At 40.9% G+C, this 14,553-nt stretch overlaps 1 protein-coding gene across 2 annotated transcripts in view; it reads right to left on the bottom strand.

Annotated features, from left to right (window-relative positions):
* LOC123745539 (solute carrier family 15 member 4) overlaps positions 1-8,578 on the bottom strand; it is a 50,690-nt gene extending 42,112 nt beyond the window's left edge. Inside the window, exons 1-3 of one of the 2 annotated variants that reach the window (XM_045726459.2) lie at positions 8,366-8,578; positions 2,093-2,214; positions 1,846-1,943 (exon numbers count right to left, since the gene is read on the bottom strand). In XM_045726459.2, the coding sequence (XP_045582415.1) occupies positions 1,846-1,943; positions 2,093-2,212 (218 nt within the window). In that variant the 5' untranslated portion in view covers positions 2,213-2,214; positions 8,366-8,578. The remainder of the gene's footprint in view (positions 1-1,845; positions 1,944-2,092; positions 2,215-8,365) is intronic. The other variant, XM_045726370.2, reaches the window with a different exon arrangement.
* Positions 8,579-14,553: the final 5,975 nt, after the last annotated feature.

The following is a 14,553-nucleotide window of genomic DNA, read 5'->3' as shown; positions in this document are numbered from 1 at the left end:
AAACCCCAAAAAGCCCAAAAGAGGAAGCCAGTGACACAAGCTGACACAAGGCAAACGACCCGCACCCAACGATCGTAGCGGTGGCTAAAGGGACTGCCCCAAAGAAACTAGAACAGCTGCTAAAGCCAAACCTTGCCCAGAGGAATTGCAATACAGGCAAAGTTCAGGCTATTGCACAACAGCTTGAGCAAACCCAAGTCACCCAAGGCCAACTCAACACCGAAAGACGGCAGTAGCAGCTAAATCAAAGCTGTGAGAGGCAGGGTTTCTCTTGCTTTCAGTTGATGGGTGAACGAGCTTTATGCTCTCTTCTGGTGTCGGGGGTTTTTTGTTCTTTTGGCTCTGGTGAGAGTTTTGTTCATCTGCAGCCGGCTCCTCATTTTCTAGTGAAGAATGTGTCAGTAGGCTTCTGGAGGGGTCCTTTGGTCATTGATGTTTGGATGGTTGAACCAGGGGGTGCATCTTGTGTAGTGTCCGATGTCAGCTCTCCACCCCTACCCTTGTGCCACCGATTCTGACTCGATGGATACTCTGTGGGTTGATCCTGTTGCCTTGGCCCTGTTACAAGGCTCGTCTTTCTCTGGTTATCCATAGTGTCGTTAAGTCTAGGCAGCCTGTGGTCTACCCTCGCACCCATGATATTTGGAAATATGCTGCTCTCTGCTATGTTTGCTAATGTATTCTGGGACCGGAATTTGGGCACAGGTATCTTGGAGGTCAAACAAGGTTCTGGCAACCCAGCATCTTGTAAATACTGTATATCCGGGCTTCAGCGCCCTTGTGTTGCTCAGGGTCATGTTTCTCAGCCTGGTCTCTCTTCTTCATCCAATATATGTGGCACTCCCTCCTCTCTGTTAAGTGCCCTTTTGTTGTCCTTCTCTGTGAGTAATTAGCTTCAGGGAGCCACAAGGAGGTCTCTCCCCAGGAAAACCAGTGTTGAGTGTAATGAAATGCCAATTTCTGGGTGAGCCCTAGTGGCACCCTTGAGGTTACCCCGAGATGCTTTCAGGGCTTAGCATTCCCGCAGCCCAGTCGTCAACCAGGCCTCCTCCCCGCTCGACTGGTCAACCAGGCTGTTGGACGCAGCTGCTCGCAGCCTGACATACGAGTCACAGCCTGTGATGGCTGACTCTGCTGAAATGATTGGCCATTACATCTACCATAGAACTGAGGGTAGGTTCACCAGCTGACTGGGAGCTGCCTCTCCCAAGTGAGTGGGGAAGGTGGGGTGAACAAGTTGGCACTAGTTTCAAAAGACTATTTGTTTGTTGCATTGTTTAGGGAGCTCTTTTTGCAGTTCTCAAGGCTGCGGTCTAGACCAAAGACAGCAGTTTGGTTTTTTCCTGATGTTCTGGGTATTTTCCCAGGTGGTAGCATGAATAAATAAATGTCACATCCTCCCACCCCAGAACCTCTGTGACAAAGCTAGGTTCTAGCACAAATCGCCTATAGAACTGTTGCAACGTAAGTATTAGTACACTATCCATGATAGTAGCTTCAGGGAGCTACAAGGGGCTCACCCTAGAAAGGAGGATGTTAAAAATGCATCAAACTTCAAGGCTTTAAAAGTGGGACAACTAATTTAATGCATGCAGATTACTGTAATGTCCTTAGACTGTTTACCCATAAAGTGAGTGTTTGATCACATAGCCAAGCAGAATAAGAAGTTCAATGTTTCAAATACATACTGTACAGTGCAAGGAAAACATGTGTTATGATCCGCTTCAAACTACTGCACTCTAACATTACTCTCCTGAAAACTTTCATTCAACAGAATTTAACAATATTATAATAATTTCCCCCTTAAGAGTCAAGCATATCCAGATGAACAGTAAAGAGACCTACCCGCCCAAGAGAGCAGACATGTATGAGACTCCAGCCAAGACAAACACAGCATTCATAGCATCCAGGGAATCCCAAGCCTGGGGCCCATCCCATGGACCCTTTGATAACAGAAACTTATATTAGTTAGTATGAACAGAAATTTCACAAATATTAGCTGAATCATATGTCGTAAGTTCTAAAAAGATATCTGTATGTGCATCATGCTTATAACATTGGACTAAACTTCTGAAACAAAGCAATAATTTACCTTGTTGAGAAAGAGAAAGAAGTTTGTGGCAAGAGCATAGTAAGCAAGACGTTCTAAGGTCAGCACCACCAAGATCACTATGGTGGCTGCCGACTGCCTACGAGCATCCCTTGCATCCATCGCTGAAAATGAGAAAAACATTTTAAGACTTCAGTAAGCACTACTAGCCTATCTTCATTCTAACCAAGATATATTTTCATAATATTCATTCAATCCATGTAGTTTTTGAATGGTTTGAATACCAACTGCACATACAGTACAGTATCTGATTAATCATACACTTAGATCATGTGACTCTCTACATTACATTGCAACCTTTGAACAAGTATCCAGCCTTCAACTATCCCATTTATGTAATAAATACAGTACTGAAGAAAAAACAGTATTGAATGTAATGAAATGCCATTTTCTGGGTGAGACACAGAGGCTTCCCAGAGCTTACTAAGCTGATATGCTAATGTCAGACTTTGGCATCAGTCATGTGTATGGAGTTCTGTGGGCCTACCAGGAGCCAGAACTTGGCCCCCTCAGAAGAGGCAAGGGGAGCAATGGCCTATAGAAACTCCTGTGTGGTTGGAAGCATTCTATGTCTGCCATCGACCGAGTCAGGCACCCAGAAAGGTAAGCATCCCAAAACAATCCCCTATTCTTGAGGTTATCTTGAGATGATTTCGGGGCTTTTTAGTGTCCCCGCGGCCCGGTCCTCGACCAGGCCTCCACCCCCAGGAAGCAGCCCGTGACAGCTGACTAACACCCAGGTACCTATTTTACTGCTAGGTAACAGGAGCATAGGGTGAAAGAAACTCTGCCCATTGTTTCTCGCCGGCGCCTGGGATCGAACCCAGGACCACAGGATCACAAGTCCAGCGTGCTGTCCGCTCGGCCGACCGGCTTCCCGGTCGGAGCAAGTAATTCTAGTAAAACATTGCTACCAAAAGCCGAACAAGTGGATAGAACTCCTTTAAACGAAACGAGCAAACGATCATGACGTCACACGTCACCGCGCCGCTGTCTGCGCAGCTCCCCCCCTCCCCGGGACGAGGAACCCAACACGCCGGCTGCACCCCCGTCAACAACCAGGGACCCCTCCAGAAAGCAGCGTCTCATTCTTCGCCAGAAAAGAAGGAGAAGGCTGCAGACGAACAAACAGATCGCCCCGACCGAAAGAGCAGAAACCCCTGCACTGTAGGAGAGCATGAAGCTCACCAATCCGACTCCCAGAGGCTAATGCCAACAGGAAAAAGAGCCTTCGAAAAAAAATCTGGAACCGAAGGGGCCACAACAAACAAAGAAGCAAGAAAAGAGCGCGCTCTATCCAAAGACCAGGACGGCTCAGGTGGCGCATGAACAGGCCGGAGGTGAAACAATGCCCGAGACAGCATGCGAAACGGCACAGATGTAACATCAATACCAAAGCAAGCTGAAGCGGCTCCGCCAGCGCAGCACGATACGAGGCGACAGTGTTATGCATAAGGAGACGGTCCTGGAATACCCAAGAGAGAAAGAACACCACCACCCTAACCGAAAGCGAAGTACAACGACGAAAACGTAAGAAGAACCAGAAGGACCGCCAGGAAACCTAAGACTGCCGTCGAGACGAAGCCCACAGGTGGGACATTAACAAGTAAGCCACCTGATCACCATAGAGATGATGATAAACCAGAGTAAAAAATACCATACGCAAAGACTCGAGAAGATCGAACCAGCCACGTGACGCACCGGTCCGATCTGCTGGAAGAGGCGGAGCCGCGGGAAACCTCTGGATTCGGACACCGAGCAAGCAGCGTCTGAAACCACGGCTAGGCCGGCCACCATGGGGCCAAGAAGACAACTCTCCCCTGGTAAGTCTCCAATCAAGTTAGGACGCGGAGCAACAGCGGAACCGGGGAAAAGAGGTAAAGGCACCCCCACCTCGACCAGTCCTGCCGGAAGGCATTGACCCCGATGGCCTCGCAGTCGGGGAAGGGCGCCACATACTGGGAAAGGCGCCAAGACAAAGCCAACACAAAGAGGTCCACCTCGGGGCGACCGAACATCTGGCAAAGCCAACGGAAGGAGTCGGCATCGACCGTCCATTTCGTGGAGAGGGGAACGAAACAAGACAGGCCATCGGCCAAGTCGTTGGACACTCCCGCACGTGAACTGGCAGGAGAGCCAAACCCCGAGAACTCAGCAGACAAGTCACCCGAAGTGACCAGAGCCAAAGAGCCAAGGACCGCATCCCATTCCCCGGTTCAGACAATGAATTATACCGGGGAGCAGTCTGAATGGAGCCAGATCGTCGACCCGCGGGTGACCCGAAGCCTCCGAAGAGCAAACCACACCGCCGCGAATTCCCGCACAGTGCTGTGGGTTCAACAGAAAGACGAACCCCACCGTCACTGGCCGGCCTGGTGAGCACTGGTCACAGAGCATCAGCCGAGAGACGACGTGTCCGTGAACACATCGAGCGAGGGCGCAGGTAGGCGCCAAGGCACTGAACCCCAAAAAAACCGAAGAGGAAGCCGGCGACGCAGCAACTGACACAAGGCCCCCGGGGTCCGAACCCAGGCGATCGCGAGAGAGGTGGAAGGGACGTCCCTGAAGGAACCAGAACACCCGACAAAACCAAACTCGACCCGGCGGGTAGACTACCATTGCGAAGTTCAGGCTCCCGCACAGACCCTCGAGCAACCGCCAGGTGACCCGAAAGCCCCCCAGAAACAGGCGCATGCAGGACCGCAGCCGCAGGAGAGACTCCGGAGGAAGAGACAAGGAAGTAGTCCAAGAGTCCCACACAAGGCCCAGCCATGCCCGAACCTGGGAGGGAACCAGATGGGACTTCCTCCAGCTCTCCAAGAACCCGAACCCGGCGAGCTGAGAAAGAACCAAATCCCTGGCCAGCAGACAAGAGGACCGGCTGGGAGCCCAAACCAGCCAGTCGTTGAGGTAGGCCAACACCCGAACACCTAACAGACGCAGATGGGCCACCACGACCCGTGTAAGGCATGTGAACACGCGAGGTGCCAGGTTCAACCCGAACGGGAGACAACGAAAACGGTAACCTTGATGCCCCACAACAAAACCGAGCCAGTCCCTGAACCTCCAGATGATTCGGGACATGCCAATAAGCGTCCCGGAGGTCTAGGGACACCATCCAAGTGTCCGGCTCTAACAGGAGCCGAACCTTGAACAGCGTGGTCATCCGAAAGGATGGGCAATAAACCCAGGGGTTCAGACGGGATAAGTCCAGAATGAACTGCAGGCCCGCGCAGTCTCGGTTTGGGACCGGAAACAGACGGGAAACCCATCTGACGGATGTCGTCATTTCGACCACGCCCAAGCGAACCCACTCCAAGATGACCTGACAGAGCGCAGGGGAAGAGGCCTACCCCGCTAGCTCCGGTGCCCTCGTTGAGTGGAGTTGGGGGCCACCCAACGCCACCGGAGGCCGTGCGAAACGACCTGAAACGCCCACAAATTGTGGGACCAGGCATGAGCGAACAGCGCAAGCCTCCCCCCCATCGCCCCGTCAATGGGGCGAACCGCGAAAGGGCCGGCGCCCCTTACAAGACCCAGAACCTCGCACAGAGCAAACACCGCGCCGACCAGACAAAAGCAGGTCCGAAGGAGGAGCCAAACCCGAACCCGACACCAGTAGCCTACCACGAAGAGAAGAACCCCGAGCCTGGGCACGACTCTTCTGGGAAGGCCCACCATGGGACTCCCGGAGAACCAGCAAGTCCGACATAGTACGGCAAGAAGCTGAAGCAGCCTGAATATACTGCGCAACGGCGGAAGCGTCAAACAGGAGAGGACAAAGGCTGAGGCACAACCTAACCTTATCCCTGAGTTCTTTGTGGAGAACTAAGTGCTCTACCCCCATTATAGACCCAGTAAATTGAACGAGGACAACAACTGGGCTAACGTCAACCAACTGGTAGTTCCCACCAGCCTAAGGCAAGATATCTTGCGTCTGGCACATGGCCCTCTATCACACTACAGTTTCACACTGCAGGACTCAGTGAAGTATGAATTTGTTGGAGAATCGAGCCTGCTGAATGGATCGTCGAGAATGGTGATCCAAGGAGATGGTGAGATGGTTCATCAGATGCAAGGCCCAGCGTAGCAAGTGCTGGTTGGAGAACTGGGCCAGCAGTAGGAACTGAAGGAGATTGTGATACAAGATGTTCACATGGTGCTGCAGGACTCGGCAAAGTTTGGAGAACTGAGCCTGATGTAGGGACCGAAGAATGTTGAGGTCCAAGGAGATGTTGAGGTTCTGCTGCAGGACCCAGTGGAGTACTAGACTGTTGGAGAACTGGGCCTGGTGCATGGACCGAAGAATATTGAAGTCCGAAGAGATGTTGAGGTTGTAACCTTGTAGATTTGACGAGTCGTTGTGTTGCATGCTGGGCAAACAAGGGCGGATGAAACCCCCCAGCACACTCAGAGCGGTCAATCACTGAGCAGCAAAAGACCAAGCAGAGGTAGACCCCAAAGTGACTTGTGGAAGATGGCCCCAAGCCCCAAAGGCAGTACTTATAGGGCACTTAGGGAAGGGAACCAAAGCGTATGCAGCCCGAGTACCTGTGAAGATTATTCCCAGCTCACGCACCACCTCGTAAGACAGTACTAGATAAGGAACAGCACTGAACACAAGAATCAGGAGGTGGAGTCACACGACCAATGCCTAGACACATCAGCCGAGAACTGCAGGTGTGGGTAGCCGGCGCGAGGGAACTGGGACTCCCCCTTCCCCCTCCCAGGGAGGGGGGGAGCTGCGCAGACGGTGGCGCGGCATGTGGTGACGTCATGCTCGTTTGCTCGTTTTTATTTGGGGAGTTGGGGAGTTCTGTCCACTCATTTGACTTTCAGTAGTAGTTTCAACCGGAACAGGGGTTTGTTTTGGGATGCTTATCTTTCTGGGTACCTGATCCGGTCAATGGCAGACATAGAATGCTCCAAATCATATGTGCAGTTCTGTAGGCCATTGCTCCTCGTGCCTCACTGAGGGGGCCAGGTTCTAGCTCGTGGTCCCCAGTAGGCCTAAGAACTCCATTCACACTGACTGATGCCAAAGTCAAATATATCCATATCAGCCTGGATAGCTCCAGGGAGTCGAAGGGGCTTCTCCCAGAAAACCTGTTAAACAAGATATGCCATACCAATGACTATAGTTTTTAAGACAAGTGTTTTTTAGAGTGGAATATTGTTGCACAATAACAATCCCATTCAAAGCTGGAGAAATTGCTGACATGGAGAATGTGCAAAGAACCTTTTCTACTATAATCCACTATATAAAACATCTAAATTATTGGGACAGATCAAAATGTTTAAATCTGTATTCTCTAGAATATAGATATCTTGCAAGATACATATCTCACAGGATCTGAAATAGATACATATTATTACAGATAATACTGTATGTATCTCTCACGGGTGAGAGAAACATCATACAGGTAATTTACACCTGGAATATATTAGAGGGACTTTTACAATATCTGTACACAGAAATAACATCACACGAGACCAGGAGGCATGGCAGGATAAGCAAAATAGCCCCATTGCAAAGCAGAGGTGTACAATAACAGGTAAACTGAGAGAGAGAACTCTATCAACATCAATGGACCAAGACTTTTCAACACTACCTTTACACATAAGGGGAACAACTGACCAGCCTCTCATGGTATTCAAGAGAACTCAATAAACGCCTCCAATGGATACTTGATCAACCAGGCTGTGAGTCATACATCAGGCTGTGAGCAGCTGCATCCAACAGCCTGGTTGACCAAGGGCTAGATTCACAAAGTAGTTAAGCAAACACTTACGAACCTGTTCATCTTTTCTCAATCTTTGGCAGCTTTGTTTACAATTATTAAACAGTTAATGAGCTCCGAAGGACCAGGAGGCTGTTTAAAACAATAATGACAGTTGATTGGCAAGTTTTCATGCTTGTAAATTGTTTAATAAATGTAACCAAAGCCATCAAAGATTGAGGAAAGATGTACACGTTCGTAAGTACTTGCATAACTGCTTCGTGAATCTGGCCCCAGACCATCAACCAGGAGGCCTGGTCAGAGAATGGGCCATGGGAATATGGAATCTCAGAATCACCCCAAGGTAAGATAATTAAGAAATTAATGCTTGTGAATGACTAGTTAATCATGTTACAAAAAGAACGTTAATAGTGAATGGAGAAGTCAGGTGGTAGGCTGACCCTCTATCTCATTTACAGTTTATGGACAAATAAAGCATAATAAAATATTACATAATAAAACTGGGGATACTTACTGTAAGCTACACTGCATAAGGTATAACATCTGACATGCACCGAGCTGCAAAAGCATTGTACACGAATAAGCTACCTGAGGGATGTCGAGGCAAGAGGGGTGTTCGCTCCGTGGGCATGGTAGACATTGGTGCTGCTAGGATAAAGGCTACACGTGTTTGCAAATACCAGTGTCAAACCTTTTAACTATACAGCACATCAAACCCCAATAATTCCTGCAATGAATAGTTTGCAAGATTCAGCATGTCTAAAAATAAATTTATACTTTATGTACAGTATTATGATATGCTGTACTACTGTACAGTACTCTAAAGATTACATCAACACAAGCATATAAAGGACTACATTATAAATTAGTGTACTAATTTACTTTAAACTGTAAAAAAATACAGCTTTGAGTGATGTCACAAAGGAAGTACAGTTAAAGTTAATGTTGGTAGTACAATATATGTCATATGCAAAATTTTTTTACTCTACATTAATTCTGTAAACAATTTTGTTGTTGTTCAATTATATTGCATGTACATATATACAGGATTTAGATAATAAATCAGTAAATGTAATAATACATTTTATAAGGATAACAATAATACAGCTATCCACAACAGTGACACCCTTTGGATGTGCCTGTTGAGATTTCGAAGTGGCTGATTTGTATGCTTTGTTACTTAAGGATATAAAATATGTGCTGTATTTACTTGTGACATTTTGTAATTACAAGCTTCAAATAGCTCTTATTTTACTGTTAACATTAATACATACCAGTATATACACGCTTAAACAGCAATAGTACATTGTTAGGGCAGAGCTGAGCTGAGTGTAACTGGCCTTGGTTATTAAAGAACATATTAGAAACTGGTTTAAAAACTGCTTTATTGAGTCTGGGAGTGAATACAGTATGTGAATTGAATTTTCAACCGTTCTTACACCAATAGAAATGACAGGAATAATATTTACTGTCAAACAGCTTCTCACATCTATGTATTTACCCATTTCCAACCATCTTGTAAGACTGTAAGAAAAATTCGAGAAAAATTATGCAAACACATAATTGATCAGAAAATAATTTTAAATACTTAATTTTCAATTATCTATTTGTTTCTCGTTAAAATACTGAGTATTGAAAAGGGGAGAAGTTCTGTTTTTATTGCATATATAGACGTTTCAGCCGGATTAGAACGGTTTTACGTGTACATCTTCCATCGGTAATATAAACCGAAAATCAGGAACATTTTTAGTTAGTTTTAATGAAAACACATTGATATTTATCATTTGTATTGAAAGCAACATCTTTATACGTCTTTTATAGGGTCTAAAAAATACGAAACGTCGTTTTATGATTCGAAGTTAAAATCCTCAAATTTGGTATAATAATGACTTTTTTCACGTTTTTCATGTAGTTTGATATTACGTAAATATATTCATTTTTACCAGTATTTCGATACTATTTTATGTAGTATCACGATATGTGATATGACCTTCAAATCTCAGATTTTCGCATAATATTGCATTTCAAGCAATAAAATGCACGTTTTCTTGCATTTTGTTTCGAACTAAAAATCATCGAATTCCCCAATATTTTGACGTTTATCATCCCCTTTTCCTTTATGTAATATAAACAAAATATCATCGAATTAGGCAATATTTTGCCGTTTTTCCACGTTTTTGTGAATTTTCAGTTTATTGTTATTATTTCATTAAATATTCGAGAAAAATTATGCAAACACATAATTGATCAGAAAATAACCTTAAATACTTCATTTTCAATCATCTATTTGTTTCTCGTTAAAATACTGAGTAAGATATTGGAAAGAGGAGAAGTTCTGTATTTATTGCATATATCGACGTTTCAGCCGGATTAGAGCGGTTTTACGTGTACATCTTCCATCGGTAATATAAATGGAAAATCAGGAACATTTTAGTTAATTCTAATGAAAACACATTGATTTTTATCATTTGTATTTGAAACAACATTGTCATATATCTTTTCTTGGATCTAAATAATACGAAACCTCGCTCTATAATTTGAAATTAAAATCCTCAAATATGGTAATATAGTGACTTTTTCACGTTATTCATGTAGTGTGATTATACGTATATATATTCGTTTTTACCAATATTTTGATACTACTTCATGTTTTCTCACGATATGTGATTTGGCCTTCAAATCTCAGAATTTCGCAAATTTTTCATTTTTAACCAAGTTTTCTTGCATTTTGTTTTGTACTAAATATCATCGAATTTAGCAATATTTTGACCTTTATCATCCCCTATTCCTTTATTTGATTTGAACAAAATATCATCGAATTAGGCAATATTTTGCCGTTTTTACACGTTTTTGTGAATTTTCATTTTATTGTTATTATTTCTTTATATATTCGAGAAAAATTATGCAAACACATAATTGATCAGAAAATAATTTTAAATACTTAATTTTCAATTATCTATTTGTTTCTCGTTAAAATACTGAGTATTGAAAAGGGGAGAAGTTCTGTTTTTATTGCATATATAGACGTTTCAGCCGGATTAGAACGGTTTTACGTGTACATCTTCCATCGGTAATATAAACCGAAAATCAGGAACATTTTTAGTTAGTTTTAATGAAAACACATTGATTTTTATCATTTGTATTGGAAGCAACATCTTTATACGTCTTTTATAGGGTCTAAAAAATACGAAACGTCGCTTTATGATTCGAAGTTAAAATCCTCAAATTTGGTATAATAATGACTTTTTTCACGTTTTTCATGTAGTTTGATATTACGTAAATATATTCATTTTTACCAGTATTTCGATACTATTTTATGTAGTATCACGATATGTGATATGACCTTCAAATCTCAGATTTTCGCATAATATTGCATTTCAAGCAATAAAATGCAAGTTTTCTTGCATTTTGTTTCGAACTAAAAATCATCGAATTCAGCAATATTTTGACGTTTATCATCCCCTTTTCCTTTATGTGATATAAACAAAATATCATCGAATTAGGCAATATTTTGCCGTTTTTCCACGTTTTTGTGAATTTTCAGTTTATTGTTATTATTTCATTAAATATTCGAGAAAAATTATGCAAACACATAATTGATCACAAAATAACCTTAAATACTTCATTTTCAATCATCTATTTGTTTCTCGTTAAAATACTGAGTAAGATATTGAAAAGGGGAGAAGTTCTGTTTTTATTGCATATATAGACGTTTCAGCCGGATTAGAACGGTTTTACGTGTACATCTTCCATCGGTATTATTAACCGAAAATCAGGAACATTTTAGTTAATTTTAATGAAAACACATTGATTTTTATCATTTGTATTGGAAGCAACATCTTTATACGTCTTTTCTACCGTCTAAAAAATACGAAACGTCGTTTTATGATTCGAAGTTAAAATCCTCAAATTTGGTATAATAATGATTTTTTTCACGTTTTTCATGTAGTTTGATAATACGTAAATATATTCATTTTTACCAGTATTTCGATACTATTTTATATAGTATCGCGATATGTGATATGTCCTTCAAATCTCAGATTCTCGCATAATATTGCATTTTAAGCAATACAATGCAAGTTTTCTTGCATTTTGTTTCGTACTAAAAATCATCGAATTCAGCAATATTTTGACGTTTATCATCCCCTTTTCCTTTAAGTGATATAAACAAAATATCATCGAATTAGGCAATATTTTGCTGTTTTTCCACGTTTTGTGAATTTTCAGTTTATTGCTATTAATTCATTAAATATACGATAAAAATGATTCAAACACATAATTGAATAAAAATTAACCTTAAACACTTCATTTTCAATCAACTATTTGTTTCTCGTTAAAATACTGAGTAAGATATTGGAAAGAGTAGAAGTTCTGGTTTTATTGCATATATCGACGTTTGAGCCGGATTAGAGCGGTTTTACGTGTACATTTTCCATCGGTAATATAAACGGAAAATCAGGAACATTTTAGTTATTTCTAATGAAAACACATTGATTTTTATCATTTGTATTTGAAACAACATTGTCATATGTCTTTTCTTGGATCTAAATAATACGAAACCTCGCTCTATAATTTGAAGTTAAAATCCTCATATATGGTAATATAGTGACTTTTTTCACCGTTATTCATGTAGTGTGATTATCCGTATATATATTCGTTTGTACCAATATTTCGATACTACTTCATGTTTTCTCACGATATGTGATTTGGCCTTTAAATCTCAGAATTTCGCAAATTTTGCATATTTAACCAAGTTTTCTTGCATTTTGTTTTCTACTAAATATCATCGAATTTAGCAATATTTTGACCTTTATCATCACCTTTTCCTTTATGTGATTTAAACAAAATATCTTCGAATTAGGCAATATTTTGCCGTTTTTCCACGTTTTTGTGAATTTTCAGTTTATTGTTCTTATTTCTTTAAATATTCGAGAAAAATTATGCAAACACATAATTGATCAGAAAATAACCTTAAATACTTCATTTTCAATCATCTATTTGTTTCTCGTTAAAATACTGAGTATGATATTGAAAAGGGGAAAAGTTCGGTTTTTATTGCATATATAGGCGTTTCAGCCGGATTAGAACGGTTTTACGTGTACATCTTCCATCGGTAACATAAACCGAAAATCAGGAACATTTAAGTTAATTTTAATGAAAACACATTTATTTTTATCATTTGTATTAGAAGCAACATCTTTATACGTCTTTTCTAGGGTCTAAAAAATACGAAACGTCGTTTTATGATTTGAAGTTAAAATCCTCAAATTTGGTATAATAATGACTTTTTTCACGTTTTCCATGTAGTTTGATATTACCTAAATATATTCATTTTTACCAGTATTTCGATACTATTATATGTAGTATCACGATATGTGATATGACCTTCAAATCTCAGATTTTCGCATAATATTGCATTTTAAGCAATAAAATGCAAGTTTTCTTGCATTTTGTTTCGTACTAAAAATCATCGAATTCAGCAATATTTTGACGTCTTTTATGTAGTCTTTTATGTACGATACTATTTTATGTAGTATCACGATATGTGATATGACCTTCAAATCTCAGATTTTCGCATAATATTGCTTTTTAAGCAATAAAATGCAAGTTTTCTTCCATTTTGTTTCGTACTAAAAATCATCGAATTCAGCAATATTTTGACCTTTATCATCCCCTTTTCCTTTATGTGATATAAACAAAATATTATCGAATTAGGCAATATTTTGCTGTTTTTCCACGTTTTTGTGAATTTTCAGTTTATTGCTATTAATTCATTATATATACGATAAAAATGATGCAAACACATAATTGATTAAAAATTAACCTTAAACACTTCATTTTCAATCAACTATTTGTTTCTCGTTAAATTACTGAGTAAGATATTGGAAAGAGGAGAAGTTCTGTTTTTATTGCATATATCGACGTTTCAGCCTCATTAGAACGGTTTTACGTGTACATCTTCCATCGGTAATATAAACGGAAAATCAGGTACATTTTAGTTAATTCTAATGAAAACACATTTATTTTTATCATTTGTATTAGAAGCAACATCTTTATACGTCTTTTCTAGGGTCTAAAAAATACGAAACGTCGTTTTATGATTTGAAGTTAAAATCCTCAAATTTGGTATAATAATGACTTTTTTCACGTTTTCCATGTAGTTTGATATTACGTAAATATATTCATTTATACCAGTATTTCGATACTATTTTATATAGTATCGCGATATGTGATATGTCCTTCAAATCTCAGATTCTCGCATAATATTGCATTTTAAGCAATACAATGCAAGTTTTCTTGCATTTTGTTTCGTACTAAAAATCATCGAATTCAGCAATATTTTGACGTTTATCATCCCCTTTTCCTTTAAGTGATATAAACAAAATATCATCGAATTAGGCAATATTTTGCTGTTTTTCCACGTTTTTGTGAATTTTCAGTTTATTGCTATTAATTCATTAAATATACGATAAAAATGATTCAAACACATAATTGATTAAAAATTAACCTTAAACACTTCATTTTCAATCAACTATTTGTTTCTCGTTAAAATACTGAGTAAGATATTGGAAAGAGTAGAAGTTCTGGTTTTATTGCATATATCGACGTTTCAGCCGGATTAGAGCGGTTTTACGTGTACATTTTCCATCGGTAATATAAACGGAAAATCAGGAACATTTTAGTTAATTCTAATGAAAACAC

Source organism: Procambarus clarkii, chromosome 1 (genome assembly GCF_040958095.1).
Source record: "Procambarus clarkii isolate CNS0578487 chromosome 1, FALCON_Pclarkii_2.0, whole genome shotgun sequence".
Taxonomy (NCBI): Eukaryota; Metazoa; Arthropoda; class Malacostraca; order Decapoda; family Cambaridae; genus Procambarus; species Procambarus clarkii.
This window is presented reverse-complemented; position numbering and strand designations above follow the sequence as displayed.